General features: G+C 37.3%; 1 protein-coding gene across 1 annotated transcript; it reads left to right on the forward strand.

Annotated features, from left to right (window-relative positions):
• The first annotated feature begins 2,347 nt into the window (after nt 1-2,347).
• Nucleotides 2,348-3,613, forward strand: LOC100654264 (putative olfactory receptor 2W6). Its single transcript, XM_003421139.4, has one exon. The coding sequence runs from the start codon at nt 2,377-2,379 to the stop codon at nt 3,328-3,330; it is 954 nt and encodes a 317-aa protein (XP_003421187.2). The 5' UTR covers nt 2,348-2,376; the 3' UTR covers nt 3,331-3,613.
• Nucleotides 3,614-19,624: the final 16,011 nt, after the last annotated feature.

The following is a 19,624-nucleotide window of genomic DNA, read 5'->3' on the forward strand; positions in this document are numbered from 1 at the left end:
CCCCACCAGTAGGGCCAGGTGATGTCAGGCCTAGGCTGGTTTTGATACAGATTCTATGCCAAACATACTCAATATTAACAGATCCTAGCAAGCAAATGCTAACTGCATTTCTCCTTTTCTCAATAAAAATGTGGATTTCTATATATTTTCTTGTAATACTGTGACAGTTACCTGCCTTAATTTATAAGAATATTCTTTATATTGAACCTAGTTCGACAAATCAAAATGCGTGTGTTATAGTCTCTATTTTACAAAATATCTAGTTTTCTTACATGGAGGTTTAATCTATTGACTGTGCTGCCTAACTCTATAATTAGAGTCATGATGAATAGACTGATCTCTGGAGTGAAGAAACTACAGGGGTTCAAGTCACAGTTCCGCATACCAGTTGTGTAGTCTGGGGCAGGTTGTTTCATCACTCTCTTGGCCTCAGTGGCTTAATCTGTAATATAGAATAAGACTGCTGACTTCCTGGGGCTGCTCTGAGAATGAAATGAGGTAAACTATGTCAAACTGTTAACATTACTGCTTAGATCATAACAAGTCCACAAATATTAGTTACATTAATATTTAAATGACTTGTCATTTGTATTATTTTACTTTATTTTGCATTTTTAGATATTTAAAACATACAGAGATCTATAAAGGTTAATAGAAAAACACACAAACTTTACCATTCAGAATGGCTAGCTATTCATTTATGGTCATATTTCCTTCTAGCTGTTTTTATAGAAATAAAACAGTTTAGATACAGAGAAGATTCCAATTTTTGATCTAATTTCCCTCTAGAAGTAATCACTATTATTAGTTCAGAATCTACCCTTCCAGTTCATTTCAACTTGTGTAAACATATATATTCTTTCTTTATCATTACATAAATTTTTTTTTTTTTAATTTCCACCCTACCAGAGATGGTGGGAAAGACCTTACTAGCAATACCTTGATGATTAGTGTTGACACTCAGTTGCAAAATATGGAATTGTCTATCTACCAAGATATACTTAGCACGTTACCCATTTATCACATCCCTTCATCACCACTGTAGAAGCTTGTTGCAGCCTTGGTAGAGATGAACTTGACAATTCTTTAAGTTCCAGTAAATGTCAAAGTATATATGTACAAAATCTTAAATTTTAAAAATCTTAAAACTCTTGTTGAGAACACATGCCACACATGATTTAATTAGGGTAGAACATTCTTAGAGCAGTGGATTTGAACCCTATTTTGTGCCCTAACCCACCAGAGAGATATAATACATTCCATTGTAATAAAAGTGAGTCACAACCCTATTACTTTTTATTAATTACTTAAAAATATGGAAAAATATTAATATAGGCACTTCCCTTGGATAATTTATATTATATAGAATACTCACCCTAAGACTATAAAACCATTGGCAGATAACTTAATTGCAAGTGTCAGGTATCATAGAACACACATGAGATCTCTCTATGAGATCGTAAGAGGGAGATAAGATAAAATAATCAAAGTAGGCTTCCTGGAAGTGGAGAATTTTGCAATAATGAAACGTGACTAGGAGGGGGAAGGCTATTAAAAGCCTGCTGAATATTAGTTCCATGGGGGATGAGTCCTGGGAATTGCTTTATTTCTCTTTCATCTTTACAGGAAAACCTTCCCAACTTCAGAAAAGTTACCCAATCACAGGGATAAAATGTACCTCAGTAATGTAAAACATAATTTTATCACAGGGGTTTAGGATAGGGTTGGGTAGAGGGGATATTGAGGTGATGATATAAGCTGTTCATTATTATCTTGTCTGACACCTGTAGGATATGTTAGGGTATTTCAGTAAAAAGAATGGATGGAATCAGAAGCATAGATATAAATAGTACTGAAGTCATCTTCTTCCTAAGATGTTGCTTGATCACTTGTAACCTGTTGAGTTTGGTATGACACTAGGTTTCCCAGTATTGATGAGAAAGTTATTTAGAATGAGGTTTCACCTAACAGCAAGCCTTGCTCTCTGATCTAGAGATAAAAGCCACTATTCTTATCTACAGGTTATATATGATGAGGAGAATTTGGTACGTCCCTATAAAAAATTCTAAGTAGAAATTTAGAGTGATAATTCTCTTGTAAAATTATCAGCTTTTGAAAGTGTTTTTTCTTATATCTTGCCAAATTGAAAAGAATTATACAAAATGTTGGTAAATAATCACAGCCAGGAGCTGCCAAAGCCCCCAAATGTTGTGCTCCTTAGACCAAATAATGACTTAATCAGTACCTATTGAAATTCTGGGTCAAATATTCAGCGTTTTCAAGGAAGGATGCATTCTACTATTTTACCAATGGTGCCATTTTGGGGGAGTATATATATGATCTTCACAGATACTCATCTTTCTCCCGACAGGTAATATGTGGCCACAGGTAATGGAAAAAGACAATAAGAGTTCTTTTGAAGGCTTCATCCTGGTGGGCTTCTCTGACCGTCCACACCTAGAGCTGATCCTCTTTGTGGTTGTCCTCACTTTTTACCTGCTGACTCTTCTCGGTAACATGGCCATCATCTTGCTTTCAACCTTGGATTCCCGGCTGCACACACCAATGTATTTCTTTTTGGCCAATCTCTCATTCCTAGACATGTGTTTCACCACAGGGTCCATCCCTCAGATGCTCTACAATCTTTGGGGTCCAGATAAGACCATCAGCTACCTGGGTTGTGCCATCCAGCTTTACTTTGTCCTAGCCCTGGGAGGGGTGGAATGTATCCTTCTGGCTGTCATGGCATATGACCGCTATGCTGCAGTCTGCAAACCCCTGCAGTACACTGTCATCATGCACTCACGTCTCTGTGGGCAGCTGGTTTCAGTGGCATGGTTGAGTGGATTTGGCAATTCTCTCATAATGGCACCCCAGACGTTGATGCTACCCCGTTGTGGACACAGGCTGGTGGACCACTTTCTCTGTGAGATGCCAGCATTAATTGGCATGGCCTGTGTAGATACCATGATCCTTGAGGCGCTGGCTTTTGCCTTGGCAATCTTTATCATACTGACACCACTCAGTCTCATCCTCATCTCTTATAGTTACATTGCACGAGCAGTGCTTAGGATCAAATCAGCAGCTGGGCGAAAGAAAGCTTTCAACACCTGTAGCTCCCACCTAATTGTTGTCGCTCTCTTCTATGGTACAATCATATATATGTACCTCCAGCCAGCAAACACTTATTCTCAGGACCAGGGCAAGTTCCTTACTCTCTTCTATACAATTGTCACTCCCAGTGTTAATCCCTTGATCTATACACTGAGAAACAAAGATGTTAAGGAGGCCATGAAGAAAGTCCTAGGGAAGGGAGGTGCAGAAGTATAATAAGAGCTGATCAAATTTGGGGTTATCTTTTGACCCACCATCCACATCACCCATTGCCATTGTGTCAATTTTGACTCATAGCAACCCTATAGGACAGAGTAGAACTGCTCCATAGGGTTCCAAGGAGCGGCTTGGTGGATTTGAAGTGTCGACATTTTGGTTAGCAGTCAAGCACTTAACTACTGCAGGAACAGGGCTCCTCTTTTGACCCAGCTTCTATATATTTTGCCAGATCTATCAAATAAAAGCATGCTCTGGCATTACAGGCTAAAGATACACTTAATGAGATGAAGAACTCATTGGTTTAGAGAGGCTGAGAAAATGCAATATCCTTGAGTTCTTGGTCACTCGTGCTCCTCTCAAGTCCCTCTTAATCACGCATTCATCACTGGAAGGATTTTAACCCAGGAAAAAAACAGCGATCTACTGCATAGTGGTTAAGCACTTGACTGTTAATGGAAAGGTCAGTGATTCAAACCAACCAGCTGCTGCACGGGAGAAAAAAGTGGCAGTCTGCTTCCGTAAAGATTTAAAGCCTTGGAAACCCTGTGGGGGCAGTTCTACTTTGTCCTATAGGGTTGCTATGAGTCACAATCAACTCGACAGCAATTGGTTTGGGTTTGGTTTGGGTGTATTTGCAAAAGGAGTTCCTAGGCAGTGCAAAAGGTTAACATGTTTGGCTGCTAATTGAAAGGAAGGAGGCTGGAGTCCACCCAGAGGCACCTTAAAAGAAAAGCCTGGTGATCTACTTCTGAAAAACCTGCCAATGAAAACCATAAGGAGCACAATTCTACTCTGGTGCACTGGGCATTGCCATGAGTCAGAGTCAACATGAAGGCAACTGGTTTTTATACTTGCAAAAGACCAATCATAAGTGTAAAAAAAAAAAAGTGTAGATACTAGATATTTTTGTATCCATGCCAACTTCTGTCCCGTTTGTACTTAGTAGATCTTTAACAAATATGAAAAGAATGAATTTAGAAGTAGCGTAGAAGAAATGTTTATTTTTCTAGAAAGTTCAAATATGTTTTTATAGTGCCAAATGCCTGAATGAGAGCCAAAATAAATTGTTCAGTTATTTAGCTCTTAGTACTACCAACACTACAGCAGACACGTTTTTTATTTACTACCAACACTACAGCAGACACGTGGATCCTGTGTATTTTGAATTATTTATACAATTGAGTTTAATGAAATTTATGTTTGACTTTCTGAAACAATAGAGAATGAAGAAGAAATATAAAGCAAGACAATGAGATACTTGCTTTAGATAGAAGGAAGAATTTCTTGTTACTTCTCAATATTTATTAACACTTATTAGTGACTCAAGAAAGCTAAGGGGTCTTGTTTAAAATTTTTAAAGATGATTTAATCTCCACCACTCTTACATGCTATCGGAATAAACTTAAGTAGAGGCAGAAAGGAATGAGATAAACTCTAGGGAATTGTTGGAATCTTTATAATATTCTCTGGATGTTGATTTTTTTCACGCTTATATTAATGACTAGAAAGATGTGGTGGTCTGCTTCTGCAGGGATTTACAGCTTTGGAAACCCTATGGGGTCACTATGAGTCAGCATCAACTCGATGGCAGTGGGTTTGGTTTGGGTTTGGTATATTAAAGACTATGGGCCCTGGTGGTACAGTGGCTAAGTGCTTGGCTACTAATGGAAAAGTCAGCGGTTCAAACCCACCAGGTGCTCTGTGGGGAGAAAGGTGTGGCAGCCTGCTTCCATAGAGATTACAGCCTTGGAAACCTTATGGGGCAGTTCTACTGTGTCCTATAGGGTCTCTAGGAGTTGGAATTGACTCTACGACAACTGGGTTTTTTGTTTTGTTTTGTTTTTTATTAAAGACCACAGTATCTCACCAGTTGTTGTAATGGAAAGTGTTTTGAATGGTTCAAGTCGAATGAATAAATATCCATCTTAAAGTCAGGCATGTCTCTTCAGACCTGAAATGTTATCAGTTGGATGAATCCTATTATCTCATAACCTGGGGAATTTTATATTATGTTGGAATTTCTGCTAGCGAAGAAGGACATTGAAATTTGGGAGTATTGCCAGTGGCATCATTAGGAACTGGATATGGGAAAGGTTTAGCAATTTCTCACTTAAGTTTCCACAAAAGAAAGTTCGAGTTAATCCAGAGGACTCAGGAAAAAATACCCAATAAATTTTCAAACAAAAAATAGATTTTGTTTTCAGTTAGTTAGGACTTAACGAGAATGGGCTTTGGGTTTAATTATGGACAGTATTCTCTTATTCCCATAAGAAGGCAGAAAAATTAGAATCTATTTTTCCTCCTATTTTATAAGCTTATTAAAAGGTGATGATGGCCCATGATGATGTTACTAAGGCCATTTTAATAGTCAATGTACAGAATTTGAGGGCACGTGGCTTGACATTTCCCATCTCTTTTACTGAAAAACGTCTTCAGTGTCCTACTAGCATAAAAGTATACTGCAGTTCTGTTGGAATCCCTGGGCCGTGCCCAAGGTTAAACACTAGACTACTAATAGAAATGTTTGTGGTTCAAACCTGCCCAGAGGTGCCTCAGAATAAGCCTGGTGATTTCTTTTCCAAAAGTTCACAGCTTTGCAAACCCTATGGAGCCCAGATGTACTCTGCAGACGTGGGGTAGCCATTAATCAGAGTTGACTGGACTGTAACTAGTTCAGCTGGTAGTCCTTTTAGAATAATTCTCTATAAAACAATTTTTATCACATCTGTATGCTGTTTAGATACGCATTACTTTAGAAGCATTAATATCTTGGAATGAGGGCAGGAGATCAAGAGAAACAATATAAATCTGTACAGATATAGTTTGAAAACCCCCTACGGACTTCATTCTGTTGTACATAGGTCGATAGGTGTCGGAATCAACTTGTTGGCACCTAACAACAATAACGACATACATAGTTTGAAAACCCTGTATGGAAATTCTAATTCCCTTCAAAATTTCCCTTTTCTCCACAAAGGTTATATTTCACTTTCCTGCGTTTCCATGCCTCACTGCAAGTCACTTTTATGGCAAAAACTCTCTCTCTGAACCTAACAACCGAGAGTTAGATCAGACCTCATGCCCAGCTATCCTGAGCCAGGTCACGACATCTCTGGCCACCAGAGGCTGGGTCATTGGGAGCACCCTTAGGGTTAGGAGCCTTTACAACTACCTGCACTTGAGACAGCTGGTCTCTATCTCTCTTTCTGTCATCGCCCGGGACTAGGTCACAGCCTAGAAGGACTCTGTCCTTCATCAACTGCCCATGCAGCCTTTCCCTATCACCCAGCCACCCACAGCTGGGCCTATACAAATCAACTTTGTACTGCCAGCCCCTGCTGCTCATCGACCCTGAGGATTTCTTAATTCTCTGTAATGGCTAACGAAATTCACAGAGACTGTTACCTATGCTTACAGTTACCCATTTATTATAACCAAAAAGGATACAAGTGAAAAGATGCAACAGGCAAAGTCTGGGAGAGTTCCTGGCATAGGGCCTCCATTGTCCTCAGGGTCTTGTGGCTCCCTCTCCTGAGCATGGGTGTTCTCACTGATCCAGGAAGCTCCCCAAAAGGCGTTCCAAGTTCCCAGGTCCCCTAGTCATTGGGACCTCAATGAATATGAATGACTGTATTAGGCCCCCCTCCCTTTCTGAAATTATGGTAACTAGTGAAAACTCTGACAAAGCGTTGGTGGTACTGGGTTAATTTGCTACATAATGAAACCGAGCAGCACAGTTGTCCAAGGGTCACACTTACTAATGAACAATGCTGACAATCTGGTATACCACCCTGAAACTCCTCACACCATAATTACAAACCAGGGTCAGTGCTATGCAGATATATCTATTTCAGCAAAAGAGTTCAATACAATTTCAGATATGCTGAACCCTCACAGTATACCTTGAATCCCTTCTCATGTGGCTATAGCCTTCTGTAGGAGGAAAGATATAGGTTAAAGACTCAAGAGAATGTAGAAGTCTCATGATGTTTGCCAGGAACAATGGTTACACAAATCCTAGGAGAAAGGTTTGCAAACCTCTCTGCATGCCATGAAGCCCTGGTGGTGCAGTGATTAAGAACTTGTCTGCTAGCCAAAAGGTGGACAGTTCAGATCCACCAACTGCTTCTTGGAAACACTATGGGGAAGTTCTACTCTGTCCTGTAGGGTCACTATGAGTCTGAATCGACTCAGTGACAACGGGTTTGGTTTTTGGTTTTGATTTCTTCACCCCATAAATGGTTTCATAAGTTCCTCTGAGTTAATAATGTCTCTCCTATCATAATAATTATATCATAATAATGTTCATACAATAATAAGCACTCAGGGCTGATGTCAGGAGGGGTCTATTTCTGAAGTTTGTCTGAGGAAATTTTCACTCGTTACCATAAAGCCTTCCCCTGGGTTTTTGCTGTGTTACCATATGCAGCTCCAGCCCATCAATACTCATCAAATCCTCATTTGGAGCAAGGCATTGAAAATGTCTCAATGAAACAGATTCTTGCCCAAGTCACTTTATCTTCCCTCAAATGTAGTATGCACTTGTCAGCAGTAAAGTTAATTTTTATATAGATTCCACAGAGAGAAGGACATAGTGTTTAAGAGCATAGATTTTCTCAAATGAGTGTAATCCCAAATCCACCTTGGACTTAACCTCTCTGTACCCCAGTTTCTGCCTTTATAAAATGTGGATAATGCTATTGTCATTCTCAAAGGGCTATTTTGATGTTTAAATGAGTTAATACATGAAAATATTCAGAACAATTCCTTGCATGTAGTAAGAACTATGTGTTTGTTGTGTTGTAATATAGAAAATATGGTAGAGATTTTATATGTGTATATATATATTAGAATACAAATATTATATATGTATGTATATATTAGAATATATATATATATTTGTTGTTGCTAGGTGCCGTCGAGTCAGTTTCAACTCATAGTGACACTACGTACAACAGAACGAAACACCACCCAGTCCTGTGCCATCCTCACAGTTCTTGTTATGCTTGAGACAATTCTTGCAGCCACTGTGTCAGTCCACTTCGTTGAGGGTCTCCCTCTTTTTCGCTGGCCCTCTACTTTACCAAGCATGATGTTCTTCTCCAGGGACTGATCCCTTCTGATAACATGTCCAGAGTATGTGAGATGTAGTCTCGCCATCCTTGCTTCTAAGGAGCATTCTGGTTATACTTCTTCCAAGACAGATTTGTTCATTCTTTTGGCAATCCATGGTATATTCAATATTCTTCACCAACACCACAGTTCAAAGGCATCAATTCTTCTTTGGTCTTCCTTATTCATTGTCCAGTTTTTGCATGCATATGAGGCGACTGAAAACACCATGGCTTGGGTCAGGCGCACCTGAGTCTTCAAGGCGATGTCTTTGCTTTTGGCCACTTTAAAGAGGCCTTTTATAGCACATTTGCCCAATGCGATGTGTCTTTTGAATTTTAACTGCTGCTTTTTTTCCCCATCGGTGTTGTTTGTGGATCCAAGTAAAATGAAATCCTTGGCAGTCCAGAATTAGACCCAAATATATATGGTAATTTAGTATATGACAAAGATGATATCTCAAATCACTGTGTAAAAATGGAATATTATTTAAATGGTGCAGGAAAAACTGGGTAGCCATTTGGAAAAGATAAAATTGGATCCTATATCACACCCAATACAATAATAAATTTGAAATGGATTAGGAATCTAAATTTAAAAAATGACACCATGTAAGTACTAGAGAAAAAATGGTCGAGTTAGTTTTAATTTCAGTGTAGGGAAAGGCATTATAACTACATCTCAAAATCCAGGGCAAAAAAAAAAAAAAAATTAATTAATTTTTCTACATTACAATTGAAAAAAACCTATAACCAAAACACCATAAACAAAGGTAAAAGACAACTGATAAAAATGGCGGAAAATATTCACAACATATAGCACAAAAGGCTACTATCTGTAATATGTGAAGAGATATGACAAATGTAAGAAAGGATTAAAGAAAAAATAGTCAAATGAAGAAGTGACACAGGTAATTCACAAACAGATAAAAAATGGTTCTCAAATGAATTGTTATGGATTGAATTGTATCTCCCCCTAAACATATGTTGAAGTCCTCATTGCTGGTACCTGCAGATGTAACTTTGTTGGAAAATAATGTGGGTCCTAATCCCATCTTAGTGGTGTCTAAAAGAGAATATACATGGAGAGTTAGATAGAGGGAGAACAGCCATGTCATAATGGAGGCAGATGCTGCTGCAAACCAAGGAACGCCAAGGGTGGCCAGGATTCACCAGACGGTAGGAGGCAGGCATGGAACAGTGTCTCTCTCAAAGCCATCAGAAGGAATCAACATGACCGATACCCTGATTTGAACTTTTAGCTTCCAAAACTGTAAGACAATACATTTCTGTTCTTTAAAGTCACCCACTTTGCAGTATTTTGTTATAGCAGCTCTAGGAAACTAAGATACATATGAAAAAATATTCAAACTCACTCATAATTAGGTAAGTGCAAATTAAAACAACACTGAAACACTATTTTAACCTATTAGACCAGCAATTTTTTTTTTTTTTTTTTAAGTTGAAAACATGTTCCTGTAGTGAGGCTGTGTAGAAAAAGGCACTCATCTATTGCTGGAAAATTGCTTGCACTGCAGCCTGAACCTGATGCAGAGCATTTTCTTGTTCTTGGACATATCCAGATATGGTAGCCTTCCATCTTATTGGTAAATAGGTTGGAGGACTATCCCAAATGCAGTTGCAGCTGAGGTCTCAGATTATTTTATGGGGAGCTTTGGAGCTTGGGTGACCTTTCAGAGTTTTCCCAATATGGGCAAAGGGAAATGGGCTTTTGTGAACTTTGGAGGAGGCATAACCTTGGCCAAAGTATTTCCCCGTGGCCAAAAGAAATTCCTAGTGATGTGAGTCATCAGTAGCCAGTATTCACAGGATTTTGGGGATAAGTGCATTGGCCCTGAAGAGGTTATCCGAGTGGAGCACTACAGTATTCACTACAGTCGGTCTGCAGATCAAGAGGAGCTGCACCACAACCTGATGTAGATCATAGGATCCTAGACTTTCAGCATGGTGCTATAATTGGACAAGACTTTTGGAGGTCTTGGAATAAAATAAGTATATTTTGGATGTGGGAAAAATGTTAACTGTGGTAGACTGATTGCAAGAATTGCTCCAATTCTTCACCCCTCTGTTATTCATGCCATTTGCAATGTGAGTTTGTAGCTCCTCTCAACAAAAGGTAAGGTATATTTCTTGATCCTCTTGCATCCGAGTTGGTGTTGTGACTTGCTTTGGCCAACAGAACATGCCAGAGGCTTTGTATGCTCCTATTCTCTTTCATATTCCTCTGACTTTACCATGAGAACATGGTCAGGATAGCAAGCTGGAGGATGAGACACATGAAACACAGCACGGTTGGCCCAGTTGTCTCAGCTGAGGTTCTAGCCAAGATCAGCAAAATTTTTGAGCCAAACTGCACTGAACACAGACACATGAGTGAGCCCACTCAACAGAACTACCCAGTCAATCCAGGGAACTGTGAGCAAGAATAAATGTCTATTTCTGTATGTTGCTGGGGTTTTATGATTATTTCTTATATAATATTACTCTGACAATAGATAACTGATACAGTTTCATGACTCATTTTATGAGGCCACCCTAATGTGGATACCAAATCTGACAAGGATATTACAAAAAAGGAAAACTAAAGGCCAATCTTTCATGAATGTGTATATAAAAGTCTTAAAGAATTATTAAAAACTTTAACCCAGTGTTATCTAAAAAGGATAAGATAGCACAAGTCAGTGGGTTTTATCATACAAATATAAGAGTGGTTTAACATTTGAAAATCAATTAGCGTAATTTATCAAATTAACAAAAAAAAGGGAGAAAAATCATATAATTATCTGTGTAGATTCAGGCAAGCCATTTGATAAAATTCAACCCCCATTCATTTTTTAAAACCATAGCAAACTAGGAATAGAATGGAACTTCCCTACACTGATAAAGAATATCCACAAGAAATGCCCAGAACATTATACACAATGAGAAAACACTGATGGAAACAAGGATGCTCATTATCACCACTTCTTTTCAGCATTATACTGACGGTCCTTGCTAATGCAACAAGGCAAGAAAAATAAATAAAATGCATAAGGAATGGAAAGAAAGACATATTATTATTTGCTGACCGTATGAGGGTGTATGTTGAAAATCTGAAAGAATCTACATAGACAATATTAGAACTATTAAGTGAATTTCTCAAGATCACTGAACAAAACAGATCAATATACAAAAATCAATTGTATTAGAGCCCATAAGAGTGATGATTCTAAAGCAGTGCATATTTATAGCAGCAACAAATAGAAAATGAAATTTGGAAATAATTTTTAAAAGATTTATGAATAAAAATGACAGATTTTGCTACTGGAGGTATTTTCAAAATGCAATCTCAAAAGAGCACTTCTATCTTTGTATCAAAATAACTCCTTTTTGTTAGTTGCCAGATCATGAAATTAATGAGAAAAACACTCTTTTGACTATCCTTTTCTGTAGGAAACTTTATATTTCCTTTGGTTATTTAGTATATTATTTATACCAAGTGATCTTAACATGCACTACTTTAAAATCATCACTCATGAATTCTAATACAGAGGGTTCTTTGCAACTTTAGTGAAATTTCAGCATCTTTCCACTCCACCTCATTTCCCCTTACCTGAGCCGTCATCGCTAATCTTTTCTGCTATTACAGTATTTCTCTTACAGAAAACACAACTGGTTCACCTACCTTATTACCACAGAATTTGCTTCTAATATTCTAATAAAGTTCTCAAAAACCCCAGGATTCTGTATGAAATATGATTTTCTCCCTCATTACTTTTCCTTTCCATAGAGCACCACCTCAGACCATTCATAATTATATACATGGAAGAGCTTCTTTCCACTCAGTAAGACCTGCTGAAATTTCAGTACAAAAAGTGATATACAGCATATCCTTATACAATACAGGAATTAGAATGAAACAAATTTTGCTAAGGATTTCTTCAACTGTTCACCTAATATATTCACACATGTCCATGCTACCACAAACTAGTATACCATTTCCTAGGGCCATTAAAATCTGTAAGATCCCAGACTCAAACACCACTTCCAATTTTTCCTGTGGATTTGTATCTATTCTCTATTCTTGAATCCCTACTTCTTCAGGGGCCTAGCTAGATCCTGCCCCTAACCTACAAACCTACATAACCCTACATATATGATAACTTGCTGGGATAAGATGCCAGGATGACATGTGTGAAAATGCCAAGATCCTTCCAGAACCACGCTGACTCCTGGGCCAGTAATTAAGATTTGTGTGAGTCGTAATATCAGTTCATTGGAACTCATCTAACCCAAAGATATTCCAAGTTTTATCCGAGCCTCTACATGCTGAGGAGCCCTGGTGGCACAGTGGTTAAACGCTTGGCTGCTAACCAAAAGGCCGGCAGTTTGAATCCACCAGACGATCATAGTTCTACCCAGTACTACAGGGTTGCTATGAGTAGGAATCCTCTCAATGACAATGGGTTTGTTTTTTTAAAATATACTACTACAGGTTTCCCTCTTTCAATGTTCAGTTCCTCCATTACGTAGGAAGATCCAATCCTGTGCTCAGGCCTGTTCCATTCTGCCCTAAAGAGAATCAATTGATCAGATGGTCAGAGATTAATACAGCAACTTACCTTGCTCTGGGAGATCTTTCCCTACAAAAAGAAAGCTTTGCCAGTATATAGTCCTTTGGGAAACAAAGCTAGCGGTAAGAAGAGAGGGGCAAGACTCTTAAGCATAGGCAAGAAAAAGAAGAGAATAAATTTAAAATTAAATGAGCCAGAGTGTGTGTCTGGTTTGCTAACAAATTCTGTGAATTTAGGAAAGTTTGTTTAACCCCTTCTAAGTCTCAGTTTCTTCATCATTAAAATGAAGATAAAAGAGCAGCTATTTTATAGGGCATTGGTGAGGATACCAAAAAACAAACTAACAAACAAAAATAAATAAAATAAATCCATTGCTGTGGAGTCAATTCTTTCTCATAGAGACCCCACAGGACAGAGTAGAACTGCCCCATAGGGTTTCCAAGGAGTGTCTGGTGGATTCAAACTGCTGTCTGGTGAGCATCAATTAGACATGATTACTACTGTTATTAAACTCTGCATATCCTTTCTGATTCCCAGCCTTTTGATAACTGGGCATTATTTCTTAATTTTTCACTTTAAGGGCAACTGAAAATTTTGAGTTTATTTACTCTTGGTCTGTTTTGCAGACTAAAGATCCACCTTTATTCATATTTTCTTATTTGTTTAGTCATTCACTTTTTTAAATATTATTTTCTTTATTTGCGTTACCTATTATAAGAATTTGTTAAACAAAAAAAAACATTAATAGCAGAATTTTTTCCCCAGTAATTTTCACTCTCATGCTCACTCTTGCTCCCATAGGTAACCTCTGTTATTGGCTTGGGGAGTTTTTAAATATTAAACATTATGCTTGGATTAAGTCTTAATTTTTTTTCTTTTCTTGTTTTACTTGATGCCCCTCCATACTGTGCATTTTGAATCAGTGTCCTTCCTTATTTTTCTCCATTTTCAAAGAATCCTGTACAGGTATATATACAACACATAAAATCAAATTTAGCTTGGCCATTGTTTTATATAATTAAGATCATGTTATTTATTCTTTGTTGCATCTTCATTTTCTCATTAAGTAATGTTACAGATGAATACACCTGGTACAAATGAATTGTTATTTAACCAATTTGCTACCTGGGAACTAAATTTTTTCTCTACTATTGGCCATTACAAACATTGCAACAATAAATATTCTTTTGTCTATGTCTTTTATACTGGTAATTTTATTTGGACAAGATAGGTTTCCATGAGTGGTATTGCTAAGCTGATGGACATATGTGCTTTTTCCAGATTATTCATCAAATTAGTTTCTAAAAAAATTTATAACACTTTAAATTTTTGCCTATAATTTGTGGAAGTAGTCTTTTCCCTTCAATAACATTAGAAATAGGAGTTATTGCTCTTCCCATTTTTTTCAGCTCGATAAGTGACTTATTAATTCAGTACAGTTCCCTGAATATTTAGGAATTTAATATCTTCTCATATAGATTTGATATTCTGAGTTGTCTGTTCATATTATTTGGGGTTCTTTCTATTGTGTTATTTGTATTTATTTTCTTGTACTTTGCAGAAAATCTTTGTATTATAGACACTAACTCTTTTAAGGAGCCCAGTGGCATAGTGGTTAAGAGTTCGACTGTTAACCAAAAGGTTCGCAGTTGGAATCCACCAGCCAATCCTTGGAAACTCTGTAAGGCAGTTCTACTCTGTTATAAATGTATTCTTCCCAGGTCTACTAATCTGAAAAAATTGATATGGAACTACATATTAAAAAAAAAAAATTAGAGCATATAAAAATGAATTCTGGATAGAAGAAACTGTAGAAAAATACAAGTCATTTTTAAAATCTTGCACCCCGAATCCAGGAAGCTACATATACATCTTGAACTAAGGAAGAACTTCTTATGCAAACCTAGAAATGCAAAATCTATGATAGAAAATATAGAAATATTTATACAATAAATAAACTGCTTTATGTAAGCCAAGATAATAAAGATTTTTCTATGACATATTAAACAGAAATCTATTTTATGTATAGATATTTACCTCAGATAAAATTTCAGAGCAAATAGACAATTTTCCTTTTTATTTGGCTTCACAGAACTCACTTAGTAGCTTACAAAAGGAAATTAAAAAGCACAAAATTCAAATTTAATTTGATAAAGTATTTTAGTCCCTTTTGTCACTCCTTTTGTCTTGGAAAAAGTTGAAGTCAGTCCCTAGGGAAAGGGTATGGCTGAACAAATCTAAGCTACAAATGAAATATCACTTCACAGAGATCTCCTTGGTCTCTCTTCCCATTGGACATCATGGCCAATTACCATATATTACAGTGAGGATTGTTATCTTTCCCTGTAGGCCAGAGCACACACCAACATTAATAAGGTTCCCTATCCTTCTCATTTATTTTGCAAATCTGGTGAGAAGAATTCTGAAAATAGCAGTTACTACCTTACTTCTTTGCAATGTAATGCCAGAAAAACATGCTCTGGCCCTTTGCAATACTTAATTCCTATTCTCCTATTTTCTGGGTTAATCCTGAATGGAGATCTCATCATCTGCTACTTTAAGAGAAGAACAAGGGGACGTGAAACAAGAGGAAGTTGAACAAACTTCGTAGTGTGAGTTTTACAATTGAATAGTTTATGAAGAGGTGGTTGAATCTGCATGCTTCTAATTATTCCTATACACAGAGACACAGATTATTCTCTCTAAGTCGGAATCGACTCGATGGCACTGGGCACTGGGGTAATGCTTAAAAAAGGTATGTAGAACCGTTTTCTGGAAAATTGTTATATAAAATATGCTGAAATTTGAATGTTCTGAGCACTTATCTTATGAACTACTGCTCTTTTGTTTGTTTATTTGTCCCACAATAATTTTTTTTTATTGTTGAAAAATGTAGAGAACACAGCATTTTCTTATGGACTGTTTATCATTCGTATTATAAAAATTTGACTCAGCCTCAGTTTATTCCTTTTATTTCTATCTAGTGCTATTTTGCCTATATTTGTTATTCCTGTGGGAAATTAGAAATACCTGGTGGATTTGAACTGTTGACCTTTTGGTTAGCAGCTGTAGCTTTTAGCCCCTACACCGCCAGGGTTTCCCTTAACCTCCTAGAACCTCTAAGTTCAGATTTCTGCCTGCTAAGTTAGTCTTTTGTGACCTGGAAAAAAACTGACAAGCCTCCTTCTCTATTCCTAAATCAAATTACAATATTGTATGAATAAATTTCTCCTATTATTTATCTTTATACTCCAGAGGAAAATGGGAATTCAATGCAGTACTTAAAAGCTTTCTATATATTCACAGAAGTATACTTTTAGAGAACTTAGAAGCAAACAATTTTTATGTTGAATAGAAAACAGAAAAGCCCCATGTTACAGAAAATTACACTGTTTTCCAAAGCCGTAGAGTAACTCCCCCAGTTGTGTGGTCACTCAGTGGCAGAACTGGAACTACACACTTGTCAGTGGTCTTATCTCAATGCTCTTTTCATCATAACTTCTTAATGAGAAGTTCCCAAGACTGTTGAAACTCATCAATCTGAACCCTCGAATCTCAGCCAAAAAGTGAGAAAATCCAGCGTGCAGCTAATAGATGTAATGCCAACCAAAATCCAGGCAAAAAGGTGGTGATAGTTTGTATTTATCTAAGCAATATAAATTAAAATATTACAAGTTAGGTATAGATAAAAGTTCTAAAGGTCCAGATAGCGCCTTTCAACTGCTGCTTTTTAAAATGCTTACTTTTCCTTATCTGCTGTTGTAGCCCAGTTACTACGCTTTCTGTATAATTCCTTTTCTGTCTCAACATTGTTAAAATGTGTTCCAATGTTGACCAAGGGAATACTTGTTATTTAAAATGAGAATAATGTTCTCTGAGATGCTGCAAAAGGAATTCTACTCAGAAACAGAGGAACAGTTTGCGTGGCCTTTTGAGGTCTCAGTCATGCCGAGACACTATTGGCACAGCTGTTAACAGGTAAATAATCACTATCAGCAAGGGTTTTAGAGATCCACATAAGGGCTTCCTAGTTTGTTTCAGTTGTTAACAAAACTTTCTATCCTAATATTTGTGATAAGAATAACAATTCAAATTACTTGAACTTTCTGAAATCCAAAATGATATTTCAACTTTTTAATCAAAAGATCTCTTCTTTAAAACGAACATATATTGAGTTTACTGAGTGTTCTGAAAGATGGGGAAAATGTACTCCAAAAGAGAACAAAGCAGAATATGAGAATTAAGTGTACTACAATCTCCCAGTACTTTCGTTCTCTTGCATTGCCTTCTAGCCCTAACATTATCTCCTCTTGTCTTTTTCAATCGTCTTAGTTATCCAGTGCCACAATAACAGAAATACTACAAGTGAATGGCTTTAACAAACAGAAATTTATTCTTTCACAGATTGGGAAGCTGGATGTCTGAATTCAGGGCACCAGCTCCAGGCGGAGGCTTTCTCTTTAAGATGGCTCTGGGGGAAAGTTCTTGTCATCAATCTTCCCCTGGTTAGGAGCTTCTCAGTGCAGGGGCCCCGGGTCCAACTGACGTGCTCCTCTCCTGGCTCTTCATTCTTGGTGGTATGAAATCCCTCTCCCCCTCTGCTCACTTCTCTCTTTTATATCTCAATAGTGATTGACTCAAGGTACAACCTAATCCTGTAGATTGTGTCCTGCCTCATTAACATAACTGCCTCTAATCCTACCTCATTAACGTCTTAGCGGTTAGGATTTATGACACAGGATAATTACCTGAGATCAAAAATGCAGAACAACCACACAATACTGGGGATCATAGCCTAGCCAAGTTGATTCACATTTTGGGGGAACACAATTCAATCTATAACACCAATGTTGATACTTTTTTTCTTCCTTGTACCCTGAGTGCTATGGGCAACAGACGGATATTACCTGTGACAGAACACACCAACTAATGCATTGTATTGATGATAACAAAAGCAAGTTTATCACTTTTGTAATTACTGACCCTCAGTGTGAGAGGGTCAATTAGAAAGAAGTTAATTGGAGTCCCCCTCTTCTGTGATTTTCAATAGAGAAGCCCTCTTGGAAAGGCAGTCTTTTGGCTGAATTCTGGGGGAGGAACACCAGATTCAGGGCCAGTAAGGAAAGGCCATTGGTTCAGGCCAAAGGAGAAAACACATGCAATGTCTTCAGTGATGAGCTACCACCTGAACAATAATTTGAAGATTGTTTCACTTGAAATATTACAGTTAGGGAAACTATAATTTACCATCCAAACAGGACACAGTTCTGAGAATGGAAGGGACTATATTAGTAATTACTGAGAACACCAGGAGTAAACTTGGCAGTCCTAGGTAAATTGAGGTTCAAGGTTACCCTAATTAAATCCGTTGAGGGGATCTGTTGATAACTCAAGGGAATTGTGAAATCTGTCTTTAGTGATATAATTTATCCTTCTTTTCAGGATTCCTATAAGCAGTGACTTTTTTTTTTTGGCCACTAAGATGCCCAATGCCTCCATACTCCATTCTTTACAAAATCTTAATAGACAGCCATCATTCAGATTCAGTTCTGAGGCTCTATTAAGAGATAAAAGGCTAAAGTTTATAAGGATTTGGTTTTTTATGGTACTGGGTTAGAATTATATGGTTACTGAATGTTTGAAAGATGGGGAAACTTTGTCCCAAATGCAAGCAAAGCAGAATATGAGAATTAGGTGCTCTGCAGTCTCCCCAGTGCTTTTGCTCTCCTGCATTGCCTTCTAGCTCTGTCACTGTTATCTCCTTCTGCCTTTTCCAGTGTTGATATTTTTTCCCCTTACATAGTAGGGACTTGAACCCAGGCCTACCTGGATCCAAATTCTATGCTATTAATATCTTTTTATTCTAATTTTTGTTGTTGTTAGCTGCCTTTGAGTCAGTCCCTGACTCACAGTGACTCCAAGTATTGCAGAGTAGAACTGCTCCATAGGGTTTTCTTGGCTGCATTCTTTACTGAAGCAGTTCACCAGGTCTTCCTTCCATGGAGTTGCTGGGTAGGTTCAAACTGTCAACCTTAAGATTAGCAGCCCAGCACAAACTGCCCTAAAAAGTCAAAAGAGATGTTTTTTTTTGAAATACGTTTGGTAGTTTGCTAGAATCTATCTACATAGTTTTGGAGGGTGGTCTAAAAATTTTAATTGGTTCAGACGATAAAGAAATCTTCTTAGCATTGAAGAGAAATTAGAATGAAAAAGAAATAGGGCATAAATTGTGACTGAATCTTCCTAATAAGTGGAAAATAATTTAAGTGGAAAGTAGTTTAAACAAAGACTAACCACACAACAAGGAATCAAAGGACAAATTTTATGAAAGTTGTTTAAATAAGGGATTTACTTTTTAAGTTTTAGTTTTCACTTTCAAAATGTTGATATATTGTTGTTGCTGTCAAATGCTTAAATTTTAGAAACACCTGGAAGGATTATTATTAACATTTCAACTACTTATTTTTCATGTTACAAGCAATATCAGTTCCACAAATGTCTTCAAACAGCAAAATAATTATAAATAATTGAAAAAGTCAATAAATATGTGTTAATTGACTTCTTGAATTTTTATGTTTCAGGAAACCAAGAGTTGAAACAGTGATC

The sequence above is a fragment of the Loxodonta africana genome, chromosome 1 (assembly GCF_030014295.1).
Source record: "Loxodonta africana isolate mLoxAfr1 chromosome 1, mLoxAfr1.hap2, whole genome shotgun sequence".
In the NCBI taxonomy this organism is placed as follows: Eukaryota; Metazoa; Chordata; class Mammalia; order Proboscidea; family Elephantidae; genus Loxodonta; species Loxodonta africana.

What these genes read in the sequence shown, in the direction of transcription:
- LOC100654264 (XM_003421139.4), top strand. Translation starts at nt 2,377, where the DNA reads ATGTGGCCACAGGTAATGGAAAAAGACAATAAGAGTTCTTTTGAAGGC.